General features: G+C 44.2%; 2 protein-coding genes across 4 annotated transcripts in view; both read left to right on the top strand.

The window, feature by feature from the left end:
- The window catches only part of MTOR (mechanistic target of rapamycin), a 62,591-nt gene extending 55,462 nt beyond the window's left edge, over positions 1 to 7,129 (top strand). For both annotated transcript variants that reach the window (XM_017825795.1, XM_017825796.1), the window contains 12 exons: positions 7 to 142; positions 716 to 863; positions 1,577 to 1,699; positions 2,078 to 2,160; positions 3,127 to 3,199; positions 3,713 to 3,787; positions 4,040 to 4,175; positions 4,486 to 4,551; positions 4,694 to 4,774; positions 5,060 to 5,140; positions 5,564 to 5,669; positions 6,149 to 7,129. In XM_017825795.1, coding sequence (XP_017681284.1) covers positions 7 to 142; positions 716 to 863; positions 1,577 to 1,699; positions 2,078 to 2,160; positions 3,127 to 3,199; positions 3,713 to 3,787; positions 4,040 to 4,175; positions 4,486 to 4,551; positions 4,694 to 4,774; positions 5,060 to 5,140; positions 5,564 to 5,669; positions 6,149 to 6,164 — 1,124 coding nt within the window. In that variant the 3' untranslated portion in view covers positions 6,165 to 7,129. The remainder of the gene's footprint in view (positions 1 to 6; positions 143 to 715; positions 864 to 1,576; positions 1,700 to 2,077; positions 2,161 to 3,126; positions 3,200 to 3,712; positions 3,788 to 4,039; positions 4,176 to 4,485; positions 4,552 to 4,693; positions 4,775 to 5,059; positions 5,141 to 5,563; positions 5,670 to 6,148) is intronic.
- Positions 7,130 to 7,794: 665 nt separating this feature from the next.
- EXOSC10 (exosome component 10) lies at positions 7,795 to 22,878 on the top strand. Of its 2 annotated transcripts, none has more exons than XM_017825839.1 (25): positions 7,795 to 7,923; positions 8,866 to 9,002; positions 9,422 to 9,545; positions 10,037 to 10,141; positions 10,560 to 10,725; positions 11,425 to 11,536; positions 11,827 to 11,902; positions 12,039 to 12,149; positions 12,563 to 12,706; positions 13,005 to 13,195; positions 13,816 to 13,972; positions 14,609 to 14,757; positions 15,069 to 15,119; positions 15,865 to 15,976; positions 16,617 to 16,667; positions 17,196 to 17,274; positions 17,438 to 17,559; positions 17,867 to 17,962; positions 18,580 to 18,654; positions 19,064 to 19,151; positions 19,367 to 19,440; positions 20,004 to 20,172; positions 20,649 to 20,710; positions 21,833 to 21,906; positions 22,486 to 22,878. In XM_017825839.1, exons 1-25 carry the CDS (start codon positions 7,795 to 7,797, stop codon positions 22,514 to 22,516), a joined length of 2,685 nt encoding a protein of 894 aa, XP_017681328.1. In that variant the 3' UTR covers positions 22,517 to 22,878. The 2 variants fall into 2 exon arrangements, with proteins under 2 accessions (XP_017681328.1, XP_017681329.1); XM_017825840.1 differs by having other exon boundaries at positions 7,816 to 7,923; positions 20,007 to 20,172.
- The last annotated feature ends 715 nt before the right edge of the window (positions 22,879 to 23,593 follow it).

Genomic DNA, 23,593 nt, shown 5'->3' on the forward strand with positions numbered 1-23,593 from the left:
TTGCAGGAAGCAACGGGCACGAGTTTGTGTTCCTCCTGAAAGGTCACGAAGACCTTCGCCAAGATGAAAGAGTGATGCAGCTTTTTGGGTTGGTCAACACCCTGCTAGCAAATGACCCAACTTCTCTTCGTAAAAACCTCAGGTGTGTGCTGTGGGTGGTCACTGAACTGTGCACAAATGACACCCTACATGGGTGCAGTTCCCAAGTAAACCTCGGCACAAGGAGTAGTGGGTTTGTGAGAAAATGGCAAATCTTGGAACTAAGTTAATTAAAAAAAAAAAGAGAGAGAAATAAAAGCAGCATTCATAGAATTCAAACACAGAGGAAATGTATCCAAGGGGATCATTTGTTTAATTTAGTTGAAGTAATTGCAAGTTGTAATTGTAAATTGTTATGGTTGTTGAGGCAACCTCTGTTTCAAGACACCTTGAGCGCTGCTTTAGGAGACTGGGAATGAGTTTTTGTCAGGGATTTTTTTATTGTAGTCACTAAATAGCTTGGTGAGTACTCACTGAGTGCAGGTGTAGATCACCGGGCAGCAGTCTGTGCAAATGGATGTTTGAGGTCTGTCTGAAAAGAAGACAAACAGAGCAACTAAAGAAGAGACAATTTGGATCAGAATTGGATTTAGTAGTAGTTGTTTTAGGCATCTCAAAATGTAACAATTGGCAACATACAACGATCTGAGCTCTGATCTCCATTTTTCTCCTGTAGCATCCAGAGATATGCTGTTATTCCACTGTCTACAAATTCAGGCTTGATTGGCTGGGTGCCCCACTGTGACACTCTGCACGCCCTGATCCGAGACTACCGGGAGAAGAAAAAGATCCTGCTCAACATCGAGCATCGCATCATGCTGAGGGTGAGGGCAGAGCTGGCACAGCTCTTGGCACGTTCTTTTAGTACTCCAATGTCTTAAGGAAAGAAAATGATTCACAGCTCATTCCTCTGCCTCTTCTCTGATTGTTATCGGTATCAATAATGAGTACAAAAATATCAGATGGGAGATATAAAATACCTCTGGGAGGTAAAGTTTGCCATATGTGTATTTGTTTCTCCTTTCCAGTTTTAGCACTGACCACAAGTTGTTGCCATCTGGTGACTGAAATGTGTTTGGGATTTTGCATGAGTAGGATGTGCCTCACACAAACTGCCTGGTGCTGGCATTACAAGCATTGTGTTTAAGCTGCAGGGCCAAAATTAGATAAGGGAAACTGAACACTTGGAACTAGAAAATTTGGAATTCCCTGCCAAAAAGGAAAGTGTGTGCCAGCCCAGAAGACTTATTTGGGTAATGGTTTTTGAAACATACTTACCTTGGCAGTACTTTAGTCAAATAAGACTGTGGGCTGCTTACTTTGTGGATATTAAATCATTTGTTATCCCATTTAAAATGAATTCTTCACTGCTGGGTGACCACCTCACTGTGTCTGAGAACTTACTGGCCAGTCTACAAATAATTTAAATATAAACTTCATATGAAATTACTTGTGATTACTGTGTTTCTCATAGTACAACCAGAGACTACTGGAGGCAGCTTTTTTTAAGTTGCTGAATGTCACTTCTCAATTATAGATGGCTCCAGATTATGACCACCTGACTCTGATGCAGAAAGTAGAAGTATTTGAACATGCTGTCAATAACACAGCTGGGGATGACCTTGCCAAACTGCTGTGGTTGAAAAGTCCAAGCTCAGAGGTGAGTTCAGCACATGACACCTAATTCAAGGGCACAGGGTGTTTGAACCCCCTCAGGCTTATGGGATAGAATCATAGAATCATAGAATCGATTGGGTTGGAAAAGACCTCCAAGATCATCGAGTCCAACCCTTGGTCCAAATCCAGTCCATTTACTAGATCATGGCACTCAGTGCCACGTCCAATCTGCGTTTAAAAATCTCCAGGGATGGTGAATCCACCACCTCTCTGGGCAGCCCATTCCAATGCCTGAATGTACTGATCCTAAGCATGTCACAGTTCTGTTTTGTGCAAAATGCAAGTGGTTAATGTGTAATTTAAAACATAATCTGAAACACCCAACATGCCTGCCTGGCTTCTGTTTTGTCTCCACTTGTAGGTGTGGTTTGACAGAAGAACAAATTACACTCGTTCACTCGCTGTGATGTCAATGGTTGGGTACATTTTGGGCCTTGGGGACAGGTCAGTGAAGTATAAAGGTTTCTTTTATTTAAAAGCACAGGCTGTGAAGGCTTATCGATTCATTCCTGGGATCTGTTCTTGTGACAACATCTTCCATTGTGGTTACTGCTGAGTTGTAGTGATACCATCTTTCAGGTCCTAAATGTGCTGCTGTTATTTTCAGCACTGCAGGCAGGAGATGCAGGGCTTGTGTATCTTGAGTACTGATAAGACTTTCTTCCTTTTTGAGATGAATACCCACAGAACTACATCAAGGACCACAAGTCCTAATACTGAAAGCCCCAATATGTCCTTTCACTCACAGAGTGGGAAGTCTTTCTCCACCCATTCTATAACTTCAGAAATAGTTTTGAAGACAATGTATTTTAGATTTAAAGGCTGTAATGCAAAAACAGCTAAAGCCTCACGTGTTTTCATAACAAAAGCTCTTACTCCTGAACTTAGAGGTCTTTATAATGAAATTATGAACCTTTGAAAATTGAATTAAAACAAAATTGGAAGAAGACAGCATGAATACAGCCCTGTGGTTTTCCTAGTCTGGATTGATTTTCTTCTCTTTTGATTGTAAACCAATTTGTATTATTTCACCTGTAGCATAGTGCATTTCATTTTTCTATACTGAATAAAACGAAAAAGCGTAAAACAAGTGGAAAAATTTATCCTAACTGAAAAGTAAATGTTCCTGTCCGAGAAATGTACTGATTGTTCTGGTCTAAGAGATTGTTTATCTTCCAAGGTGAGAAGATCTCTAACGCCTGAGAGGTAATTACAAAAATAATGTGATAGATGCACTGTCAGGAAGCTTTTCTGTTCATCCTGAGATTGAAGATCTCAGACAAGAAAGCTGTCACTGGCTGTTCTTGCTCAGGAAGATAAATATCATTTCAGACTGGAACTGCTGTGATTTACTTTGGGTTTTTAGAATGGTCTGTCACCCTGTTTTTTTCTCCCACTCCTTCATCAAAGGCACCCCTCCAATCTGATGTTAGACAGACTGAGTGGAAAGATCCTGCATATCGACTTCGGGGACTGCTTTGAGGTAAATCTTTGTAGCTGGACATCAAATTTTCTGTAACATTTCACATTTTCTGGTAGAACAGCAATTAATCTATAAGCCAGGACAAACTGACCTTGGAGTCTGATCCTGGGCAAGCCCTTTGGCTCTTTTGAGCTTTGCTTTACCTACAGGCAAGATGAAAATAATAGGTACTTTATCTCAGAGGCGTGTCTTGGGGATTAGTTGACCACTGGAACAAGCAAAGAAGTGCTGGCATCACTTCCCTGAAATTTCTTGGAGCAATTTAGGCTGCTGACAGGCAGTCTGTGTTACCTGACAGTAGCAGCTGGGCGTGTGCTGAGTTTTCCCTTTGCTATCAAGTTACTTATCTAGCTTCTCCCAAAAATTTGTGGAAACTGAGGAGCATAAAACTGTGACTTTTTTCCTATTTGGAATAAAGTCTTCAAGATTGTACCAAAAAGATCCCAATACTTAGTAACTTTTAAAGACTAAATTAGCTATTAATTGACTAATTCTCCATCATAATTTGTTTAGGTTGCAATGACAAGAGAAAAGTTCCCTGAGAAGATTCCATTTAGGTTAACAAGGATGCTGACAAATGCTATGGAGGTAAGCATCCCCTCTTTAATATGAAGGGGATTGTTCCTGAGGAAAATGGCACCCAATTCCCAGTTTTTCCTCTATTTTCTGTACTGGCTAAACTTCTCCACACCTTAAGAACCAGAGGTGTTAATATTTCAGGTGCATTTTCTGTAACCACAGTGAGTTCCAGTTCAAAGCCACTTCTTGCTCCCTGAATGTTGGGGTTGGAGTTGCACAGTGAACGAAGCAGTGGTGGACTCACCTCTTTCTCCTCCCCAGGTGACAGGCCTCGATGGCAACTACAGGATCACCTGTCACACGGTGATGGAAGTGCTGCGGGAACACAAGGACAGTGTCATGGCTGTGCTGGAAGCCTTTGTGTACGATCCCTTATTGAACTGGAGGCTGATGGACAGTAAGTGACTCTGAGAAAACACTGGCAGCAAGAGAGGAATCGCTCTGATTTCATACAAGAAATCCAGAAGCTTGAAATTCAATGTCTGTCTGAAAACAATCTGATGAAATTGTTCATTTCCATGTGCTATTTCTCGGTGCAGCTTTGAGGATTTTAATGTGAAATTGCAACAGAGATCGGGAGATTGAAATTATTTTCATGTGGCATCAAATCTGGAGAAGAAAGGCAGGGAAATCTATATTGTTTGTTGACAGATTTGCTCTGAAACACTGAAACTCCAGTTCATGCCTTTCAACTCCTTTTCTTGCAGCAAATACAAAGGGCAATAAGCGCTCACGAACAAGGACAGACTCCTACTCAGCCAGTCAGTCAGTGGGTGAGTAGGGAAGATGGTGGATGTCACAATTATGCTTTTCAAATGAGATGATTAACAGTTTTGTTGATGTTTCTGGAAGAATATTTTAGCTGCTTTTCAACTTCACATTTATGTTTTTGTGTTTTGTTTTTTTTTTCAATAGAAATGTTGGACAGTGTGGAACTGGGTGAGACATCCCATAAAAAAACTGGGACCACAGTGCCTGAATCCATCCATTCCTTCAGTAAGTTTCTTTGTTGTTTCTATACTAATGCAGAAATTGTTCTTAGATCAGAAAATTTCGTCATGATCCAAATGCCATTACATGAGTTGGGACAGATGCAGTTCCTTGTCAGCATAAATGAGGAATATAATTACCTGTGTTCTCAACTCCCAACAAAAAGGTGATAGAAAATGTATCTAGGTTTGCTCTCAAAATGGCATTTGGACAGGGCACATCTAACAGCAGTACAAATGCTTTTATTGTTCAGGTGAAGTCCTAATTCTCTTTCCTGTTTCTGTCTTTCAGTAGGAGATGGTCTGGTGAAACCAGAAGCTCTAAATAAGAAGGCAATTCAGATCATCAACAGGGTTCGAGATAAGCTCACTGGTGAGCATGTTTTTGTGTTATATAAAATAAACATAAAATCTGATGAGAGGGATCAGCACTACCCTTAGTTTTTGTATTTTGTGTTAATCCTTGAATTTCTGATTCAAGGATTAACGTGTTCTGATTAAGTGGACGAGGCCATTTGCCTGTTCTTGTCTAACACTCAAGGACTGGTGCCTGCATTTAGATTGAAATAAGCCTGATTTGAAAAGTACAGAGGTGTTTGTAACTGCACAGACTTGCTTGTCTTAGCTTGTTCAGTGGAAGCTGAATTTCCACTGTCCTGGCTTTATAGTTTGCAGCATTTAGTTGCAAAATTTTACACTCTTATAATTTATAAGAAACTGCCCCCCACCTGCCAAATAATGTATCTGAAGGGATTAGAAGCAGGATTTGTGACTTCACTGATGTGTTTTTTCACAGGTCGGGACTTTTCTCATGATGAAACTCTCGATGTCCCCACACAAGTGGAACTGCTCATCAAACAAGCGACTTCTCATGAGAACCTGTGCCAGTGCTACATTGGATGGTGAGTCTGTCACTCAGCTGAGCTGGCAAAACTCTTCTGGAATAATCTAACTGTGTGGTTAGTTATTTGTAGGAGCCTTGGAACATCCTGCATCTGCTCTGGTAGATTTTGCAGTCATGACAGCAATGCCATAGACAGTCCTCTAGGAAAGCTCTTTTATAGGGAGTGACAGGGATTTTTGAACATTTTAAGTGTTTGCAATGAGGAATGTGCTGGTCACAATTACAGTGAAGAAGTGTTATTTATTTTACTTATTTTTACTGTCATTTTGAAGGTTAGCTAACTTTGAACGATGCTGGACAGACTAGATCTCTGTTGTTTTTAAACTTTAGCAGGAAAGAAGTATTGGGGGGATCACCTGGCAATTTTCCCTAAGCTAAAATAGTGCCTAATTAGTATGGAATCTCAGTCCTTCTCAGTGTTGCCTTTGTGAAACTCCATACAAGTCAGCATTATTACAATATTTTTATTTTCTTTAGGTGTCCTTTCTGGTAACGGAAGATTCCAAAGTATCCACAGCCTTTTATTCTGGAGGCTTTTGCACTCCAAACTTGCTCTTCTACAAACACAAACTGAACCTTGGACTGAAATACAGCCTTTGTCAAATATTTTTAAATGTAAATGAAAAGAGTTATTGTATATTAAAAGTTGGTTTAAGCCAATGTATAGCTGCTGTTGGAAAAAAAAAACAAAACCAAGCTGTCTGAAACACAACACTTGATTTGGGTTTCCAGGACAGTGAAGACTGATTGTACCACAGATGTCTATGGTTCCACTTGGTCTTTGGGGAACTGGTGATCCATTGAAAATAACTATATACGGGTTTTGACTTACTTTGCAATGTAACTAAGTCACTTGCAGATGAATTATTGCCCTGGTCATTCCTGTCAATGTGGCTGCAATGAGCTCAATGCACTTGTGCAGGAGGTTTCATTTATGTTTGGGGGTGAGCTGGATAACTGGAAAGAGAAGCAGAATTTTACCATTGTTTCATCCTGTACCTTGTTTTCAAACTTGATTCTTGCCCCAAAATTGGAAATTGTCTATCTGCTCATTACATTAGTGCAGGAGTCATGTTTCGGATTAGATCAGGGTATCAAGGTTTGAAGACCTTGAGCTGAGCGAAGTCGGTGCCTCTGTGCAGAGTGATCCGTGGCAAACTGGATGCAGGGTACAAATAAATACCACTTGGGAGCTTCCCACAGTGTCTGGGTTAAAAAGCAGTGTTGGGAAATAACTAGGGAAAGTTAGGGCTTGGCCTAGGAGGCAGATGGGGGGGGAGAACTGGTCATAACTTGAAACAGAAAATAATGGTTATTAAACGTGAGGGTGAAGATAAAGTTATGATTTATGAATTAAACATATTAAAAACAATGCACAAAATACAACAGAGTAGCCATGTTTAGATGCCATGTTGTATTTGAATATTTTTGTGCCAATAAATTACACCGAAATGTAAAGACTTTGGCTGTGTTCCTGTTTATTCAAAAATATTTTTTAGGCAGAGAGAGGGAAGTAGATTGAGATTCTTTTTTTTTTCTTTTAAGGTGTCTATTGCCATTGACTTGTCTTTTTGTGCATCAGTTCAGGCTTTATTTCCCTTCTGATGGCAACTGGAAGCAAAATTACCAAGACTGAATGAAATCTGTCGCTTATATAACAGAAACTTGACTGTAGAACCCCTAAATTTTTGTCTCCAGGAGATGTGATGCCATCCGTGCAGTAAGAACATCAGCGTGCTGGGTCTCAGGGTCACAGCCACAGCTCGAGGGACAGCGTGGGGTGTTGAGCAGAGTTCCCTGGGCTCCTCCAGGTGCTGCACCTCAAAAATGGGAAACAAGGAGGTGGCAGTCAGGAATTTGGGTGGTATTGTCCCTGGCTCCTTTCCAGGCACTGGTGTGGCTGTCAAGGGGACTGAGCACCACAATATAAGAAAGTTATGAAGCTTTTAGAGTGTCCAAAGGAGGGCAGTGAGGGTGAGGAAGGGCCTTGAGGGGAAGCAGCGGGGGCTGGTCCCGTCCCGCCGCTGGGGGGCGCCACCGGCCCCTCCCCGCCGCTCTCCCCCGCCACCGACGCCGCGCTCTCGCGAGAGCGCCCAGTTCTCGCGACAGCTTCGCGCATCAACATGGCGGCCGCCGTGCGTGAGGGGAGCCCGGCGGGGCAGGCGGGCGGCGCCGGGCCACCCGCGGACAGCGGGGCAGCCAGCGCCATGCCGACCCTGCCCGGCTTCGACAGCCCCGATGCCTTCGTCAAGGTGCGTTGGGGGAGCCCGGGGGGGAGCGGGACGGCCGCCACCGCCCCCGGCGTGCGCGTGCGCTCGGGCCATGCCGGGAGCTGTAGTCCGGCCCTGCGGGGGCTGCGGGGAGACCCCTGCCCGAATGGTGACACCTATGGGGAGTCCCCCTGCGCGGGAGGGAGGGTGCGGGCCGGTCCTGCGGGTGCGGGGACCGAGCGGTGCGTCGGGGCCTGTTACCGCCTGGCTCGGGCCATAGTCCTATCACCCACCTGGGGTGATAGGAGTGAATTCCTGGGGACCTTCGGGAGAGCATGTGGCACGGGCATTACTTCACCTGGCGTTACAGATCGCAGCGTCAGTCCCGGTGTGTTTCACGTGTGCACGGTGCTGCTTCTAGAGAGGGAACGTCTGCCTGTTCCCAAGAAGGAAGCGTTGCAGCATTTGGAGTTTTTTTTTGTTAAAATAATGAAGTCATTATCTACGTTCCTGCTGATTTAGAGTCACAGAATATACTGAGTTTGAAGGGACTCACAAAGACCATGCAGTCCAACTCCTGGCCTTGCACAGACACCCCAACAATCCCACCCTGTCCCTCAGAGCGTTGTCCAAACGCTCCTTTGAGCTCTGGCAGCCTTGGTGCTGTGCCCACTGCCCTGGGGAGCCTGGTCAGTGCCCGACCACCCTCTGGGGGAAGAACCTGTTCTTGAGATCCCACGTAACCCTGCACTGACAACTTCAGGTCATATCTGTAATGTTAGACTGAGTTACAGATCCTGTTCTTAGACTTTAATTATCTTAAGTTCTCCAAATAGTCCACGCAAACTTACTCTTGGTGAAAAGCCCCGCGATACCACACAATAGAGCCACGCAGCTCCAACCAGCCAGGCAGGACGCATTTCTCTCACAGGGTATGCTGGGCAAACAGGAACAAAATGCTGATAACGTGGTGTTCTTGCACAGTACGCCCTGGGCACGGTGGTGGCTGCAACAAAGGCATCCAACGGGCTCCCCCAGCCTGGCGACGAGTACGATTTCTACCGCAGCTTCCCCGGTTTCCGCGCCTACTGCGACACGCAGGGAGACCGCCTGCTCCGCTGGTAAGGGCCTGCTGCCCCTCCCCATGCCCCCAGCAGGCAGCCCCCTCCTCTGGGAACTCCATGCTTTGCTGTAGGTAAAACAGTGTTTTATTTCACAGCTGATTTTAGCTGCTTTTCTAGCCCTGTGACAAGCTTAAAGAGGGCCTTTCGTACTGATCGCCATGAAGAGCTGTGGCAGAGGGGAGCAGCTGACTCCAAACAAATTAGTCCGTTTTAAAAGTCGTGGTGTGGTTTGTGAGAAATTAATTCTGGCACTTAATACTGCATAGGTGCTTCTCCTATTCACTGCTCATGTGATGATATCTACGGTTTGATTTATTTTCAAACTTTGAAGTGCAGAAAGTTGAAGAAAGCTGGATGTTTTAGGATTGAGATTGCCTGCTCACAGATTGCTGACAGCTGTGCTGTTCTCTTGCAAGCATGAGCCAGGTGATGCAGTACCACGGCTGCCGGAGCCTCCTGAAAGAGTCCAGCAAAGTGACAGGGCTGGAAGATAAATTCGATATGCTGGTTGACTCCAACGACGTCATTCTTGAAAGAGTGGTAAGCAAATTATTTCTGGATGTGGTTCTTATAAACTGTTCGGTTCCCATAACTTCTTTTTTTTCATTGCAAGAGTTTCAGAGGTAGTGCTTTCACAGTTACAGTTGGTGTTTCCTCAGTCTGGTGTTTCCCCTTATTTTAAAACCCTCTCCGTGTGCTGGGCCAGAGCTCCCAGCAGCTGAGGCAGGTGGGTTATGGGCCAGAGGGAGGGACTGCAATATGTGACTTGTGAGGAAACTAAATACAGTTTGGCATGAAACCCTCACAACCTGAGAACAGGTCTGTACATTTTAGAGCTGCTTCTCTGAGGAAACTCTTCCCACCCTTGATGGCCAGCATGCTCCTCCCACATTGTCTGTCTTGTGTTGTGCAGAATTTGGGGGAAATGGCAGTGGAGGTACCTACCTATGTGACTTTCTTTACTGGATCTGACCAAAGTGGCTGAGTGTGGTAATTTAGCAGGTGTTTCACGTTGCTTTTCTGGGTTTTAGAGTATTTTATTGGATGAGGCATCCGGAGTGAACAGAAACCAGCAGCCAGTCCTGCCAGCTGGGTTACAGCCCCCACAGATGATCGTTTCCAGCTGGAACCGTAAGGTGAGGCCCCTGTGCTCAGCTTGCTGTGTTAGCTCAGCTCTTCTCCCAGCCTTGGCACTACTAATTCTCCAGTGGAGTTCAGTAGTTAAATATTCTCTCATGTTTTTTTCACACATTCTGAGTCCCTCCCTCTTTTTTCCCTTTTCTTGTCCATTCAGACTTGATTCTGGATTCTCTGTGCTTTCACTTGCCATTTCAGTGTCATGTACACAACAGCCCTTCCTGTGCTTATTCATATGGATTCAGGATCCTGATTCAGAGAACTCTCGTTCCTCAGTGCTGGACTTGCTGAGAAAAAGTGACTCAGTTTTGAGCGTGGGGTATAACTTTGTTTCTCTGAATGTTGGGTCAGGCTGAGTAGGAGAAACTCTGAATGTCTGTTAAGTCATGTGAGTTTTACCTGTGGTTTTTTAAACAGGCAGGAGAATTCCACAAGAGAACTCAGTCTGAAACCTTCCGACTGCTTCATGCCAAGAATATCTCTCGACCGCAGCTTAAGTTTCGGGAAAAGATTGACAACTCCAACACTCCCTTTGTCCCTAAACTTTTTATCAAGCCAAATGCTCTGAAACCTTTGCCTGAAGGTAAGGAGATTATTTTACTTGGGTGACCTGTTGAGAGTATGTGACGCAAACCTGGTCCTCACAATCTAGAGGAGAAATCATTGACTGTAAAAACACCTAAGGGGAGATGTTGAGCATTTGGGTGTAGTGAGCTCTGTGACTCTGTTTACTTGTCTAATGTAAGAGTAGATCAACATACAGCATCTTCTTGTTGGTATACAGCAGATAATCTGTCCCAAGCAGATATTGTGCTCTTTACCACCACTGAACATACATGAGAGTCACTTTTGCCTCAGAAGTCTTGACCAGTCTAGTTGGCTTTACAGATGTTCTTTCAAATGAGTGAGGTGTGTGGGGAGACCCACCTTTCCTTTGGGTGATTTACCAGAGCCACTGTGTAACACCCTATTTTGGTAACATTCTGCTGCTGAGGGTTCATCCATAATCTCCACTGATGCCACTGTACTTTTAATAACTGAAGATTTTTCAATCTCCTTCCAAGCTTTTGAGCAGAACCACCTTGTGTCTTGCTTAACAGCAACCTGGTAACTGAGTTGTCATTCAAGATGCTGACAGCAAAAGCTTCAGCTCTAAATTGTTAAGATTTTTGATGCTTTGTGGTTTTAATAGGATCTCGTGGTGGGTGGAGGGGAGAGAGTAGTAGGCTGAGAAGGTGTGATGTGGGGGACCCAGTCCAGTTATTCCATATTGGTTGTTCAGCCCTCACAAAAAGTGGACGGCAGCGAAAGGAGCGCCCTGAGGACTTGGACGTGCCAGCTGCCTTGGCAGACTTCATACATCAGCAGAGGACGCAGCAAACTGAGCAAGACATGTAAGAAATGAACCTGGCAGCGAGGTGCTGGGAGCCCCACGGGTGGACCTGTGCCCGTGTGCTCCCACCACGCTGGTGCTCGCCCTGTGTAACAGCTCTGCATGTGTTTGTGCCCACACTGCAGTGTGTGTGATTTGCTTTAGACCTCTGCAGTTACATTAAACCTGTGCTTAATAACAGACAGCATTTCTGCCGGAGAGGGAAACTGCCATAGGTGTCAAAGTCTCTGTGCTCTGGCCTCATAGAGGTGCCTGGGATTTAGCCTGTGCTTATCTTCCTAATTTCCACAGGTTTGCTCACCCTTACCAGTATGAACTAGAGCATTTCTCTCCACCAGATGGAGTTCTCAAGAAACCAGAACTCCAGGTTGGTGCCCACTTTAATTTGCAGCTGCAGCTGCAGCACATTTACAGCCATACTTGACAAATTTCAGATCTGAGGGTGGAGGTGGGGGTGGGAGTTGGCAGAGAACATACCATGCCTAATTCATGTGCTCTGCCAGATGTACAGGCCCATGGAGGAAACACCCTGTCACTTTATCACCACACTGGATGAGCTGGTAGAACTGAATGAAAAGCTTATGAACTGTAAAGAGTTTGCCCTGGATTTGGAGGTAATCAAATTGCCTTTCTGCTTAATACACGTGTACTTTTAGGACCTAGGAGACCATTATATTCTTCTAGTCTGTTTTGTCATTTTCTCTTTTTTTTTGTACTTTTTGACATGAGAAAACAGTTCATGACCCTGATCCATCAGATATTATCTATAAAGTTGAATTAAATAGTGTCAATACTATAAGTTTTCCAGTCATTGGACTGGCTGCCCACTTCTAGCTGAATTTGATCTTCTTTCAGTTCATCTCATGGTTTTTTTATGTCATCTTAATGACTGCAAAGAGAAAGTTTGATTATCCAGTTGTCTTTTTTCTTAAAGAAGTCCTTTCCTTCCTTCATTTGGGCTGCTGTTTGTTTAATGGCATTACTTCTGTAATGAATCCTAGTTTACACCTCTCTTCCCCACTTTCAGCACCATTCCTACAGGAGCTTCCTGGGCTTGACATGTCTGATGCAGATTTCCACTCGAACAGAAGATTTCATTATTGATGCCCTGGAGCTGCGCAGCGACCTGAACATCCTCAATGAGACCTTCACAGACCCTGCCATTGTGAAGGTCAGCTGCCAAACTCACCACAATTCCCTTTTTTATTATCATTATTGGTTTAGTTTAAGTTTTATTATACTTAAAATCACACTTGGCTCTGCTCTCACTGTCATTTGTTCATGGACCTCTTTCCTTGATGTAAGTGGTGAACTACTTGCCAGTTGCACTCCTTTAGTAGTTCTGTACTTAACAGTAAAGGACAGAGAAAAGAAATCTGGTCCTAGACACATGAATATGAAAGCACAGCACCGCCAGCCTGGAGTAGAAATGTTCTTTGTATCATTCCCAACTTGTTTTGCTTTTCAAGGTCCTTCATGGTGCTGATTCAGACGTGGAATGGCTGCAGAGAGACTTTGGTCTGTACTTGGTGAACGTGTTTGATACTCACCAAGCTGCTCGGCTCCTCAATCTTGGCAGGCATTCTTTGGAACACCTGCTAAAGCTGTATTGCAGTGTAGATGCTGACAAGAAGTACCAGCTGGCTGACTGGAGGATACGGTAAAAACTGACCCCTAAATGGGCTGGAGCTGCCAGGTAGCTCTTTCTCCTTGTTTGCACTGCTAGAGCTTCTAGTTGCAAGACCCATAGTTATAGGTTAGTCTCAAAGTGAATGAGCACAGCATTCACCTTGGCTGTGCCTTAAATTTGAGTGTAGAACAGTGCTTAACCACTGCAGTGTTATGGAGTCAGTCTATATTTGCTCCCCCAGAGCCCCCACGAAAACACTGTCACCTGTACAAGGTGCTGTTGGAGCAGGGAGCTTGGGCTGTGCAGGTGTACCCTACACACCACAGAGATCCTAAATCTACTTTATGTAGGCTCTGCAGAGGCAGCAGAGTTATGACAAATACCACAGCAAGCAGTTCTGCCATCTGACTCAGCTGCAGGGCAGTCCTGCTCTCTGGCAGGACTGTGAACAGGATGCCATATGAATTGGAGAGGGCACAGCATGTTCCTGCTGTGGCCCAACAAATCCTTCAGCAAGGAAACAGAGGAATTCCCATGTTAATTCTTGGCGTGTCTTGTGTCCAGTTTGCACTAATATGCCTTGCAAGAGGAAAGTGGCAGTTTGGTGGGACAATTGAAACGTGTTAGTGTAATTGTGGCTCTTTTTCTAGCCCTTTGCCAGAAGAAATGATGCAGTATGCCCGTGATGACACTCACTACTTGCTCTACATCTATGACAAAATGAGGGAGTCGCTGTGGGAGAGAGGGAACGAGCAGCCCACGCAGCTGCAGGTTGTGTGGCAGCGCAGCAGGGACATCTGCCTGAAGGTAAAGCTTCACCTGGATGCATTACCTGGATCAGGGTATGGGCTTGGGACAGAAGGTCCTTTGCCTGTTCTACTCTCTTACATAAACACTGGTTGTTTTCCTCTTTGTGTATCTGAAATGAGCTGTATAAACTCTGCCTCAGTCACGTGCAGTCACTTGTTTCACTAGCTAAAATCCTTGGATTCAGGTGCCTTCCTGCTGTTTCTTGAATGTTAGCACTCCTTGGCCTCACACTGCATTCAGGTGTGTCTTTTCCAAGAGAGATGTTACATTTCCAGTTCTTCTGGATGTTCCTAGAAGTTCAAAGCCTCGCTGGAGTTGCCTTATGAGACAATTACGTTGTGCCTGGAAAATACTGTCTATGAAAATAGGCCTTGTGTAATATAGAGAAGCCTGAAAATACTGAAGCTCCTCCTGGAGTTGATGAGTGTGGTTTTCCCCTAAAAATGGATGAGATGTATGTTTTTAAGGAATAGGTTCCTAGCAATCATTTAGGATAAAAGCTCAAGACACATTGTACCAGAGTGCATTCAGTCCCGTGATGTCTGTGTGAGATTCTCTGTCTCAGTGGAGCAAGGCAAACTAGAAAGCACAAATCCAATACTGATCACGAGTGTTTCTTTTTTTTCTGTCCAGAAATACATCAAGCCCCTCTTCACAGATGAATCCTACCTTGAGCTCTACAGGAGGCAGAAAAAACACCTTGACACCCAGCAGCTGGCAGCATTTAGGTTGCTGTTCGCATGGAGGGACAAGATAGCACGTCAAGAGGATGAGAGCACAGGGTAGGAGGTCTTTTGTTATGGACACTGGCTTAATACTTCAATAAATCTCTTGGATTGTGCCCCTTCCACCCCTGAGATGGAACCACTTTGTAGAACTCACTGTACTGCCTCAGGCTGCTTGTTACTCAGAAGTCCTGTTACATTAGCAGTAAATTCTTACAGGTACCTAGATCAGTCCTACTTAATTCCTTTTCTTTTTAACTGATGTCATCTTCTCCGACCTTGTAATTGGGGCAGAGTTGTGCACTTTGGAGGTATTTTTAAGTGTTTTTAACATTCTGTTACGTTCACACCGCCTCTTTGTGTTGTAGATATGTGCTCCCAAATCATATGCTGTTGAAGATCTCAGAGGAGCTGCCCAAGTAAGTTCTGTTCACCCTGAAGGAGTCTTATTTGATTTTAATATCTAGCAAGTTCCTTCCTAGTGTGTAATGATTTCTGATTTCCTTCCAGCTGCCAGTACTGCTTTTCTCTATAGTTGTTCAGTTTGGAAGAGAAATAAATAGCAATACTCCTTGGGAAGGCTCCAGACCTCTGGGATACATCTCTGACTTTATTCCCCTAATAAACCACATTCCTTTGCATTGTTCTATGTCACAAATTCCCGAGATTCCCACACTATTACAGAACAAGAGAGGGATGAGTTCCCCCATAGCATTTATTTGAGCTTTTTTGCACTTCCTAGAGGGTTGGGAAGGGCAAGGGGCAGATCCCTTGAAATACCCAATTTACACAACATTTTCCTTGACCACTTAGCACTCATCATCTAACATCCATACTTGAGAGTAATAAAAATGCATCTTTAAAGGTAGGCCCACTGCTGGGCTCAGCTTTCATAGGTGAATACTGAATGAAATGATGATGAGGAGAGTCAGATCACAGAAAAGCTAAATGAGAGGGGAGCTGACTTAATGGCTTCTCCTTGTCTGCACAAACTGATACAGAAGAATTTTATCACAGAGAATAAACTCTGACATATTAATCTGACTTGTCTTGCTCTGTCACAGTCAGGACCATGGTTATATCCCATTGCACATCCTTGGAATGCAAATACCTGACATATTGGCCATAAATACAGCACACTGAATTTTCCTCCTCTCTCTTTAGAGAACCCCAGGGCATCATTGCCTGCTGTAATCCCGTCCCACCCCTCGTTCGCCAGCAGATTAATGAATTGCATCTGCTCGTTCAGCAGGCCCGGGAGATGCCTCTTGTCAAGGTAGGAGTAGCTGGTACCACACAGGAGACTCATCACTGGCTTTCCCTAAGCCGGGGACTGGAGCTGAGTGGTGGCCTGGGATGATGTGTGTGCTGAAGTTTGCTTTTTGGACGCTGAATGTGATGCTCTGTGGCAGAGCAGAAAGATCCGCTGCAGCTCCTTCCCTGTGTGCTGTTTGGTGGTTCCCTGCAGAACTGGAGCAGCAAAGGAGCAGACACTGCTTGAGCAGGGTGCAGTTGTCTGTCTTACACTGCACGTCTCGTTTGCCTGCGTGAGGAAGAACTGCACCTTGTGGAATTTTTTGGCCGTGTAAACAGACTCATAAATCTTTTACAGCTGTGGCGAGGCAAACAAAAACAGCCCTGGCTGCAAGAGCTTCATTAGTTGAAATGCATCATCAGCATGTTGATATTAGTACAGCTTTCCTCCTGTAGTGAAACAAAAACACTTGTGAGCAAGAGTGTGTCCTTTCTGTGCAAGGTGTTTAAATATATAGCCAAGTGCAAACACTACAGGAGAAGAAAGTAATTTTATTAACCTGCTAGCTTGTAATGAATGTGTTGAAAACATTGATAAGGAGGCAGCCTAGAAGAAACAGGGCAGGTACATTTAAGTAACTTACTTTTCTCTCCCATTCTAGTCGGAGATTACTTCAACTGCCAAGAAGAGAGCATCTCTACCCACCCCTGAGGTACTGTTTACAGGATATTTTTACCTAATGTCTTCAGCCTTAAACTTGGAAACAAATGTAGCAAAATTCTACTTTCTAGTGAATTGCTTATCTCATCCCTTTTACAGATCTCTCAGCTTTAGCTTAATGTTTGTTTTCTGTGCTAGACTCATAACATTACCAGCTGTAAATTGGTGTTTTACAAACCACTATAAAGCAGCACTTAAGGCTGTATCAGCAAACACTCTGGCTGCTGGACAGTTTCATATGTGTTAAAATATATTGACTGAGCTGTAAGAAGAGAGGTTTCAGATGAGTTTATAAGGCTGAGTCGTTCATTCTCCTCTTGTGTGTGAAGTAAATCGTCTCCATTAACCAGTGGGTGTTTGCATGGATAGTCTTTTGATGCCAGGTGCAAAGTGGTCTGGCAAGTGAGCTACATTAGGAATTTCATCCTTTTGTTTGAATTTCTGTCTTAAGTGTCTGCAGTATGTGAAACCATAGATTCATAGTGTATTAATTGTGTTTGTAATTTGAATCCCTCTGCAGAAGCTGGAGAATGCCCTCTTTGGACCACACGACAGCTCACGGATTCCTATGGATGATTTTCAGAGCAACTCTGCCTTGGGTAATTTAGAGTTAACCTAAAAGCTGTGCTAATAATGCAATGGTGGGGCTTTGACATGGAGGAAATAAATGGCCCTGAAAAAACTTTCAGAGGAATCTCATTACACAGAAGAGCAGTAAAATACACAAGTATCTAATAAAAATTTTGTCTCCTTTTCATGCAGAGCCTGCACCAGTTTTGAAAGATGCTTGTCTCTTCTCAGACAGTGAGAGGACAACAAATATCCAAGATAGTCAGCCAGAGCCAGCATGTCTTGTTGCTACTACCACTGTCAGCATATTCAGTGTAAGCAGCACGTTTGTGAGTGTCAGTATTGAAGTATTAGAAAACAGACTTAATAATCTGATAAAACTGTGTGGAAGTGTTGCAAGAAATAATAAGGAGGGACGTGCCTGGCAACAGCACTGACTCCTGTCAGGTGTGTGGCATAGCCCAGACAGCTGGGTTAGAAGGCCAGCAAGTTAAATGTCTCTGGAGGGTCACTGCTCTCAGTGGGGGTTCAGAGTGAGAAACAGCCATGCTTGAAACAGCAGTAGCCAAACCAAGAGAATATTCATGTTAATATTTCTTTTTTTTTTCTTCTTCTTTTAAGGAAAGTGATGGAGACGAAGGAAATAAGAGGCCTTTAACCACTGCACAGCGGAAAGCTCAGCTAATAATGGAGTCCTTTGAAAATCCATTTAAAATGGTAAAAGCTCCCAATACATATTTGTAGTGGAACTCACAAAATACCCAGTGCAGGGAATGTCCTGAGCTGGTTTTTCAGGTGTATCTTTAAGACCTTGATAGAGCATCAGCTGCTCCTCACTGGAATCAAGGGGTTGTTCTTCTTGCAAAGACACGTGTGGACTTGTTTTCAAAACACATTTAAATACCTCTTGGATATAAGTCTACATAATAAACAACCTTTCTCTAGTTTTTTTAATCAAGTTTGAGGTTTCTGAAATTTGCATCACGTTTTCATCTCTACTTTATGGCTAGAGTTAGTGAGCTGAACAATAGAATACTGCTGCAGATTTGTAGTGGCAAATTACTAGGAAATAATATCAAACCAACTTTTTCTGGTGTGTGGTTGAGGGTTGGTTTGTTGAGGTTTTTTGGTTTTGTGGGGCTTTTTTCAGTTGGTTTTCCTTTAATATTTCTCTTGGGCATAGCTGCAGTAACTTCTCTTTTTCCACAAGGTGTTCCATCTGCAGAATGCTTCTCAAATATGAACTCACTGATTTACAACAAGTAGCATTTTAGCAATGAGATAAATGTCATGTACTGTGTTTAAAGCAAAATGGGTTTTTTGCCTCTCTACAGTACCTACCTCCAGAGGAGAATTCTACCTATATCTCACAATCTGCCAAGTTTGACCCATCATCAAAAATTTATGAGGTAAGGCTTGTGCTAAAAATTCCTGCAAAGTGGTGCAAAAGAAACAAGTAGTTTGTTTTGCTTTGGGAACCTCAGCAATATAGTATTTTTTTTTCTTCTTGAGAAACTTGACATATTTCTGTGGCATTTGTATTCTTTGGAGAACCAGGACTGGAGACATTCCACTGTCTGTCAAAGCTGCAACTACAGCTGAAGTATCTGCCTTTGTTCTCATGACCTGTTTGTAGCTCAGAACTTTAAAAGCACTTGGTTTTACTTCACCTGGTGCAGCAGATCTTAATCTCTTTTACCATCCAAATTGATCTTTTGTACTCTTAATGAAGACCAGCACGTGGAAGCAGGTTTATAAACTCCCTTTTGCCGTAAAACTTCAAAGAAGGTGGTTCCAGGTAACACTTTTTCATTGCAGATCAGCAATCGATGGAAGCTGATGAGTCAGGCACCAGTACAGAAGAAGCCCAAGAATGAAATCAGTAAGAAAGGAGCCCAGGAGTCAGGTACAGCCATTCCTCCCTTCCTCAGGGTGTGTGCCAGCATCCTTTTCCCAATGTACATAGGTTGTTTCCTGTAGATGATGGATTTCCTGAGAAATTATGTAGTTTGGTAATGTTTATACTATGTTTAGTTTGAGACTTGCTGCTTTGCTTGCTTTTTCTAAGCTCCTGGCTAACTTACTGCTGCTTTTTACAGTAATGCTTGTTTGTCTCCATAGCTGCCCGTGCCCAGGCACAGAAGGTGCATAAAAACACAACACAAAACGTTGTGTCTGTTCGTCAGCAAGCCATGGTATGTCATGGAATTCCCTCCTTCCAGACTGTGCCCATCTTGACTGTTAGAGCAGTTCAGAGTGAAACCCTGAGCCCTGTCACTCTGGAACACCTGAATGTCAGTGTTTGGACAGTGGTGCTGCCCTGGGTGTAACAACAGGCCCTACTAACTGTGCTGTGCACACTGTCACATCCCTCTATGTGCTCAGTAGGGAATTTTTTCCACTGCTGCACTTCTGCTCCTCACTTGTTCCCCCAAGGCTCCTCACTTGTTCCACGTAGGCTCCCCCAAATCTGCCAGTGCGGCCACAGCAGGTCTCAGCCTCTGATATCCTGTGAAATGACAGCTTGGCTTTTTATCTCAGAAGTGCCTGCTGTGTGAGGAGAAAAAAAAACAAAGCAGTTTAGGCCCCAGGAAGAGCACAGAGCTTTCTCCCCACACTGTTATTGCCACAGGCAGGAGCTGTCACTGGGGCCTGGCTCCACTGGGCAGTTCATCTGCACCCTGGTGCCTGTGCAGGAGTGTTTCATTCTCCCCTCCTGACCTTGTCCTTGGTTCTCTTCTGTGGGTTGCTTTCCCAGCAGGAACAAGCAAATAGGAAGAGGGAAAGAGACACAAGTGAAACGGGAGAAGAGTTGCCAACACAGGAGAAGAAACGGCCAAAACCCCCCCAGCAACCAGAGGAGCTGGAAGCACCAAAGCAGTTTACCCCCTTTGATTACAGCAAGTCCAACTTCAAAGTGTTTGCAGGTAAGATCTGATCCCCTGCTAGAGTGCTGCAGGCTGTGGAAAACGTTTCCAGCTGAGCCTGGAGAAGGCTTGTGGGAATGTGGGTGGCAAGGCAGTGCAGACTGTTACAGTGCACTTACCGTACAGTGGGGAAGCACTTGAAGAAGTTGACTCGAGGAATGTACGCTTCAGCATCCCTTCTGATTTGGAAACAAAATCCTGAAACCATTGGCCAAATGGATTGTGGGTTTGGGTTTTGTTTCTTTTCTCCATGGAGAAAGTCATCTGTTTAATTGGACTCGGGAACTAGGAGGCAAAGAGGATTGGACTCCTTTGTAAGAAGCACCTATTCAAAAGCATCCCCTGTCCTTAAGAGACTGTTCTGGGTTGTACTGTGTTGGAGACTGCAGCAAAACCTCCATATCATCAGAGGAACACTGTGGAATGCACTGTTCTTTATGGAGAATTTTAGTGACAGCTTCTCCTCTCTCCTTTAGGAAGCAGCAAATCGAAGCAGTCGCCACAATTTGATCCTGCCAAGCAAGCTTACACAGGGAAGGTATGGGCCTGTCATGAAAAGAGGAACAGAAATGTGGGTGACAGTGTGTACCAAGCTGGGGAGGACAGATCACCTTTTCTGGATGTGCAGAGTGTTCCCTAACAGCACTTGGTGCTGAGGTGCAGCTTCCAGCCACAAGTTCATGCTTCCCATTTAGCAGGAGCTTCCTTGGGGCCCCTCAGACTCTTTGTTGTTTCCCACTTCTTCGTACATTATTCACACCTACACCTCCACACGTCACAGGCATGGCACTTGGACCACAGCACACCACTACAAATTCCCAGTACCAAATTCAAGGCACTCTCAAAAATCTCAGTCATTCCAGTGGTTCCAGGTCATTTCAGGTCTGTGTGTTGCTCGTGTTCTCCTCAAGTACTGTTATCAGGAAAACAGTCTGAGCTCAGAGGTTTTTCACTTACTGCTAGTTGAGATTGAAGAGAAGAAAGAAAACAATCAAACACAAACTCAGGGCAGTTCCTGTGCTGTCCCCTGCAAACCTGGGTACCTAAACCCCCCCATCTATACCTGCATAGTGCTCACACATGGAGTTTGGTGCTGATGTGTCATGTCCATGGGCTTTCAGGCAGGAAGTAACAGGAAGCCCATGTGTGAACTCACTGGGTGCTTGAGCGTTAATTTTAAGTTCTGAAGCCCATTTCTTGCATTTCAGCCTCCCCTGTGCATGCTGCCTTCCTGCATATTTAACTGGAGGGGAAATGTTACCAGGGAGCATCTGAGACATTCAGAAAAATTGTGTTTTAGAAGCTGAACCAGTTTATGCCTGATAGAGTAGGAAACATTTTCCTGTGCAATCCTGTCAGTTGAAACTTGTTCCAGGATAAAAAATGAAACCAAATGGTGAATTTGGGACAGCCTGTACAGGTCTTTCTGCCTAGCTGGGTAAGATTTGTTGTCAGTGGGGTATTGTGCCTCACATGTCCAGGTCAGAGCAGTAGAACAGCACTTCCTCAGGTGCACTCAGAGCAGCCCTAAAGCATAAACCTCACGCTGTGGATGGAGTGGTGTGAGGGTGGCACAACCTGGCAGCACATGAACCTCACAGGATACACTGGGTCTGGCAGGAACCTCACTGTGCTGGTGTTTTGTTTCTTCTCTGTGCAGAAATTTGCTGGAGCTAACAAACTTCAACAGTCTGGAAACCGGAGCATGTCCTACCTGGCGGGGAAAGCTGAGAGGTGTGTTGTCAGCCTGCTCTGACCCAGCTGGAGTGTTTGCACACCCCTGCCCTGGAGCCATGGGCAGAGCACAGCTATTGTGCTCTGCTGCTGTGGGAGCTGAAGCACATGTTTAGCAGGAAGAGGTTGCGTCACGGCTTGACGTCAGTTTAAAGGGGAAAAAAAGGAAAAAAAAAGAGAAACTTAGTCAGGATTAATGCAATCAAAGACAAGTCTGGGTGGAAGGTTTGAAATGCTGAGGTAAAAGTTTGTGTTAATGGATGTGGGAGTTGCTTTCTTTGACCACAAAGGTAGGTGGAGGTGGGGAGAACATCTGCCTGGCTTGGGAGGAAGACAAATAACAGTAGTGCCAAGCATGAACATTCTTGTTCTGAATGGATACTTAATGTTTAGCTTACAAGAGATGAGTCTTGTGTGTTACTTAGTCATAAAAGAGCAACACTAGGTAAGGGCAGCACTGGAGGGGGTAAGGGCTCTGTCTGCATCAGGACCCTTGATAGAATCATTGTAACATCCTCAGTTTTCAGTCTTGAGTGAATTTAGAGCAGGAGTTAAAGTGTTTGTGTAACTCTTTTGCAGGGGTTCAACACACCACTGGCCAAAGAGATAATCCTTGTTACAGGACCTGTGGGAGTTGCCGCTGAAGGAAACAATAGTTAGAAGTGTTGTCACCACGAGGAGGCAAATACCGGTCATTGAGCAATTTTTGTACAGAAAATGTTTTTTAAGACCATTAAAACCCTTTTTGTTCCAAAAGGAAAAACATTTTAATTGATGCCACTTTTATTATATTCACATTGGTTTTTTTCTAATTATACTCATAATGTTGCCTTTTTTATAATTTTGAAAGTTTATCCTGTTTCCTCAAACACAGTTAGGCTGAACTTGTCACTTGTTGGAGTTGCCTGAAGTCCAGAATCAGCATATCAATGGAGTATGAGGGGAACCTCTTGGCACCTCTAAAGGCAGCACGAAAGTCATAGATTCAGTAGATATGACTCAAACCCCAGCAGTCCAGAGGAGGAAATGAGGCCGGACTGTCTTTTATGTTAGACCTTGCTTACAAATTGAACTGCACAGCTCAACTCTTACAGGACAAGGTAATATGGAAAATGAGTGTGTTTACCTGGCAGTGTTTGTGTATTTTTAAACAAAGGCTTTATTCCAAGGGAAAAAAAAATAGTTAGGATACTTTTGGGATCAGAGGTCAGTGGCTTCACCATAAAGTTATAGAGTGAAAGTAATAGCATTAGGCAGAAGGTACAAACAGAGTGCAGGATTGGGCTGGGGAAAGGCAGCGGGTTCTGTGCTGCAGCTGAACCTCTACAGCTAAACTAACATCTCCAGGTTTTAAATACCCACAGTGAGTTACCCCAAAGTCTTTGTAGAGAGTATCAGAAACAGTATCAGTACTTGGTGGATGGACGACAGAGCTGATTCTAATGCTGACACTGCTGGCTGGTAATGCTGCTGTGCAGAGGTAAGGAACATGACATTTTAACAGGGCTCTATTTTATAAAGACTGTGGGGAGGTTTGGGATTGAGTTTGTTTTCAGTCTCTTCCACTGTTTTTGGGGAGTAGGGAGTGGAAGGAACAGAGGAGGGTTCTTAGGTATCTTAGTGTGAACAGAGCCAACTGAGCAGCATTGTAATGGTGGAACAGAGTCTCTTTCTGCTCGTAAAATCT

This window comes from Lepidothrix coronata, unplaced genomic scaffold (genome assembly GCF_001604755.1).
Source record: "Lepidothrix coronata isolate B3197 unplaced genomic scaffold, Lepidothrix_coronata-1.0 Scaffold122, whole genome shotgun sequence".
NCBI classification, from domain to species: Eukaryota; Metazoa; Chordata; class Aves; order Passeriformes; family Pipridae; genus Lepidothrix; species Lepidothrix coronata.